At 36.6% G+C, this 5421-nt stretch overlaps 1 protein-coding gene across 1 annotated transcript in view; it reads left to right on the forward strand.

Moving 5' to 3' along the window:
• The first annotated feature begins 177 nt into the window (after positions 1-177).
• Positions 178-5421, forward strand: part of desi2 (desumoylating isopeptidase 2) — a 15629-nt gene continuing 10385 nt past the window's right edge. The window contains exon 1 of the mRNA XM_024297905.2: positions 178-792. Coding sequence (XP_024153673.1) covers positions 745-792 — 48 coding nt within the window. The 5' untranslated portion in view covers positions 178-744. The remainder of the gene's footprint in view (positions 793-5421) is intronic.

A 5421-nucleotide genomic window follows, 5' to 3' on the forward strand; every position in this document is an offset into this window, starting at 1 on the left:
AGGCTCCTTAGACAATTATTAATAATTGACCAAAAAGAAATGGAACGGGGAAGATTAATGATGATACTATGATATGATATAATATAATATAATATAATATAATATAATATAATATAATATAATATAATATAATATAATATAATATAATATAAGGCATTGAGGCGCAAAGATGTAGTATGAACTTCATTACCCAGAATGCCTGACGGTCAGGTTGCTCAATCGAATCCGGATTCTTCGCTTTTCTCACCCACTCAAATTTTGTTTCCCTGCAGGCGCATCCTTCCTGCTGATTCGGAGCTACCGTTAGCCAGCTAAAAATGGACTAGCTACCAAGTGTTTCTTTTTTTCCTCTGGAGGAAATTGCTTTTCAGTTTAATGTTAATGTTAGTCCTTTAAATGTACATTTTTAAATAGAACGGAGTTATTTTCCCTTTTTGAAAGGAGCGGCAAAACCCCTCGTCGTCGTCGGCAGCCGAGCCGCTTCGGTCGGTTCATTTTGACACCGGGAAGGTTCATCCGGCCGTCCGCCGCTGCCGCAGCTTCGTTTGGCCCCGTTTGGACAAAGCCAGTCAGATGTAGGAGAATGAGAAACATGAGCGGAACTCGAATGGTTTGACTTTTCAAATAGTAAGCTGATCATCATTCGTAACGAAAAGAGACAACTACGTTTGGACCGAAACGGATTCTCTCTGGAGGGCGAGACGAGGAAAAAGGACGGAAGGTTGATAAGAGGGAAACATCCTGATGCCAGTAATGGCAAACGAGCCGATCATCCTGAACGTTTATGATATGGTAAGCAGAAAACCGCGCGTTTCCTATGCTCATCATTTTGTACCACCACGATGTCATAGTTTGGATGCTACAACTTTTTAGATTTTATTTTATTGAATGGTGTTTTTTAGCCACATTTCATATCTGCTGATATAAATAGAAAAACACAAACTAAATATTAACATGTTTTTGTAGCATTTTTTGTCATGATTAAGGGGAGATATATATATATAAAAAAGCTTTAAATTGTATTTGCATAAAAAAATCAGTTTTTTTCTAACTTGAAAAAACTTTATTGATAAAATGTAAGCGTACAACAACCGTTTCGACATATAATGTAGTTTGTAAACTAGCTACAAGCTCGTAGACAAATAGATCCATGAACGTCTTCCTTTAACCTAACATCTGGTTCAAAACTGTACGTCTGGATAGCTCCAATATTGTTCGCCATTTTGTTGCATCGGTAATGTTAGGTTGGAGTTGTGAGGGGCTGTAAGCTAGCGGGATAGGGCTTAAACAGATGCATGATGGGATTGGAAAGAGTCCCGCCCACAACTCAGAGGCAAATTTCTAATAAACTACAGTATGGGTTTAAAATAAGGCCATAAAGATTCACAACTGCATGTTTACGCATCAATTAATAACCGCTAGGGGGCAATCACGCCATAGCATTTCACCTTATTCCAAAAGAAGAAGAAACTTTGAGCAAAAAAATGGTGCTTTAGACCACAAATGGTTACTTAAAAATATTTCCTTAAAATAATTTTGAAATTTGTGTCTTTGAGTTTATAAAGATGTTCATTTAGTCAGCAATGTATATCTATGTCGACAGAGCGTTAGCATTAGCTGTCCTATAGGAAATCCCATTATACGTTAGCATCAAGCTAGCGGATTTATTTTGTAGTTTGATGAAACTTGTTTATGTGCGAACATAAGGTTACGGTTACAAATATTTATGGCCTTATTTTGAGCCGCTCAGCAGAAACTATGTCCTAAAAAATGACAGGATTTTAACGGCACAATCATAAATAAAAGACCACTGAGAACATTTTGTGAATGGATCAAAAGTTGGTTGGAGTGGGACTTTAAATACATTTTGGGATTTTAATTAAAAATAATGTAAATTGATGATAACTTCTCCTAAAACTGGTGGGTGTTTTCTACAGCAAACATGCCTTTATTGCAGAATTAGGCAGAAGCTAAATGTCACACATGGATGTCATCCTGCAGGAGTGAGTCAGTGAACTGGTTTGTTGATGAATCATTGATTGATATAGATTCTTCCTCGCAGGCAAATTGCTTTTCATACAGGCTTTGTCTTGAAAGAGGCTATAAAACCTTTTATTGTTGGCCTTCTTTTTGACATGCTTTCATAATTATGCCGTTTCATTCATTTGAGTCGCATCCCTTTGTGGTTTTTGCATCCCTTTAATAATGTCCCGGTCATTTAGTTCAACCTTTCCTTTAATTGTTTTATTTTATTGTTCCAGCTCCCAGTTTTTTCTTGCTTCTTTTATCTTTCTTTTTTAAGCTTACACTACCCAGAATATTATATCCTTTGTAAAGTACAATTGGCTTTTATCACTGTCACTCTAGTAGTTCTACTTGATGATCTTTAAACCAGGAAAACAATCAATTTTCACAGCTGAAATGTGTCGAAATTGAATCCATTTGACAATAAAACAATGGAAATGGCACTACATTCTTCTGACTCTAGTTGTGATGCCCCCCCCAAAATGGAATTATTAAGATTTTAATATATTCATTTCCTGTAATATTTTGATCCCTGTTGCTTATAAAGAAAACAGAAGAGAAAAAAATATGGAGCTAAATTGGGGTCAATATTGTTTGAAACCCAAATAAAACAAATTGAAAAAATATTGGTGTTTCACCCAAAAAAAGTAAAATGTCTGAAACTTTTTGTTATTCTCAAATAAACTTCATTATTTTCTGTTTTAAATGTTGTGTTAGTAAGGTTTCAAAACTCCCCCCCCAAAAATTGTGTTTGTTTTCAATCCAGAAAATTTCAGTTTCAAAACTTTTGGCCCGTTGGGGCCCGTTGGGGCGGGGCTAACACGAAGGACCAATCAAAAACGATGATGGGTGATGACTTCAGTCCCGGTGCATTCACCGACTGCAAACGTAGATGATTACGATAATTACGAAAAGATTTGAAACGGACATTTTGACTTTTGAAACCTAAAAAACATTTGAAGCTAAAATTAATTACATTTATTTTAGAATAGCAAAAAGTTTTGGACATTTTACATTTTTTTACCAATATTTTTTTCAATTTGTTTTTTTTGGGTTTCAAATAATATTGACCCCAATTTAGCTCCATAAAAAAGAACTGTAAAGAATTTTAAAATGAAGTATTGATGCTCTACTTTTGTTGAGAATAGTTGAAAGAAAACAAAACATCAAAGTTGGTTTCAAACTATAATAATATTTGCAGGAGTGCGATTAAAAAAGCGACACATTTTATAGCTTATCTTTGAAATGTATGTTTTATTCAACCAGGAAAAGCAGTTTCTAAATACTTGGACACAATAAAAACAAACTTTTTTAGGGAGAAAAGGTTCTAAACTGGAAATCTATTCATCTTTTTAGTTCTTGCAGTAGAAGTTTGACAGAAAAACATTTTCTTGGTTTTCTTTTCTTGTCTTGTTTAGTTTCCATCACAACAACCATCATATATTTTAACTTTGCAGCTGCTGGAAAGCAGAAGTTCCGTTTCGCTGCTGCTGGGAGACACGTGTTACAAATAAAAATTCTCCTGCTATTATCGGCAGTGCATGAGTTTTTGTGGCTTTACTGACATTTCTTCTGCATTAAAAAAGAACAGCGAGTTCTTCTGTTGGTAGTTTCATAGAAGTTCTGATTATCTGCCACTGGATCTGATTTCTGTTATTTGAACTAGTCTGTTGTAAGAATACCACAATTAGTCGACTAATCGACTATTAAAATAGTCGACGACTAATTTAATAGTCGATTAGCCATTTCTTTATGGAGTTGGAGTCTAGAAAAGTTTAAAGTTATAATGGCTAATGCTAGCTTTTTGGACTATTTTGGCATTTATTATGTTTTTTTAGGCTATTTTGGAGTTTAGCTAATATTTCAGCTGCATGTTAGCTGTTTTGGCTAATACAGACTTTTTTGTTTTTAGGCTAATTTGGAGTTTAGCTAATATTTCAGCTGCATGCTAGCTGTTTAGGCTAACTTAAGCTTTTTTTTTGTTTTTTTAGGCTATTTTGGAGTTTAGCCAATATTTCAGCTACATGTTAGCTGTTTTGGCTAACTTGAGTTTTTTCCGTTTTTTAGGCTAATTTGGCATTTGACGAATATTTTATCAGCTTCAGCGTTTTCAGCCATCAACTTCATCATCTTCAGCTTTCAGCGACCAAATTCAGCTTACAGCATCCACACTAGCATTATTGCAGGTAATGCTATATATCAAGTTTTTAGTTAGTTTATAGCTAATGATGGTTGAAAAGTGTGCTTTACATCCAGCTTGCCCATGACCTGATTAGTCGACTAATTGAAAAAATAATCGGTGATTAGCTGACCATTAAAATAATTGTTTGTGGCGGCACTAGTCTGTTGTTTCTTCAGAATCAGGGGAAAATGTAAAAAAAAAAAAAAAGCTATAAAGTGTTAAACAAAGAATACTGTGTGAATGAATAGAGGCTGTAAGTCATTTGTCCAGCCTCCTCCACTTGATGAAAAGTCTCCCTCTCCACCGGAGGATCGATGGTGTCATGCGGCTTTCAAGAATGCACGTGCAGACTCCGTTCTTCATCCACATTCTGTCAGGTCATCCCCACCGTCCAGCTCCCACCTTCACTAAGTGGATTTCCTGGCCAGCTCTGAGTGCTTTAGCGCAGCGCTCTAATGAGAGAGCATTATCTGGACACCAGCTGCCTGCCAGCAGCACCGGGCTCAGCTTTATCACTGAGGAAAAATACGCTGCTGGCCTGGGTCTAACAATGTTTGAGAGCGGAGCAGACTGGCAGAGTCTTGCTGTGGATCCTCCTGACAGCATCAAGAGTGTGGAAAGTTTATAAAATAGTGGTCCGAACTGTTGGGCACCACAATCAGCAAGTGTTTGTTTCTGATTTGCAGATGTGCACAGAGGAAACTAAAAGCAGCTAAAAGAAGACTCATAGCAGAAAGACAAAAATCTACTTGAATGGGTCGTGTGGTTTGCAGCCGCTTCCTTCCTTCATCACCAGGCAGACGTCTCTTCTGTTAGCTCAAATGCAAAGCAGTTGGTCTGTTATTCAAAAAAAAGAAAAGTGAAGAGGACAGAACTGCAGCATTTCGTTCCTTTGTTCATCTCTTTCTAAAGAATAGATTATAAAGATTAAAGTCCCCCTCCAATGAAAATCCTGTTTTTTGAGTTTTTAACATGTATGAGTGGCATTTTTTTAAATAAAAGAGAACAAATGTCATAAGGAATCATTTTGCATTTCCGAGTATTTCTCCTTTTAAATCTCTGTCAGTCAAACTGTCTTGGACAGACTCTGTCTGAATGAATGATCTTCTTTCCATCAACAGCTCTGCTGCTAGGGGTGTTGCGGATCACGGATTATCCGTGGTCCGTACGGATCAGAAGCCACGGTTCGGGACACGGTTCGGACACGTGTGTAC

This window comes from Oryzias melastigma, linkage group LG15 (genome assembly GCF_002922805.2).
Source record: "Oryzias melastigma strain HK-1 linkage group LG15, ASM292280v2, whole genome shotgun sequence".
Lineage (NCBI taxonomy): Eukaryota > Metazoa > Chordata > Actinopteri > Beloniformes > Adrianichthyidae > Oryzias > Oryzias melastigma.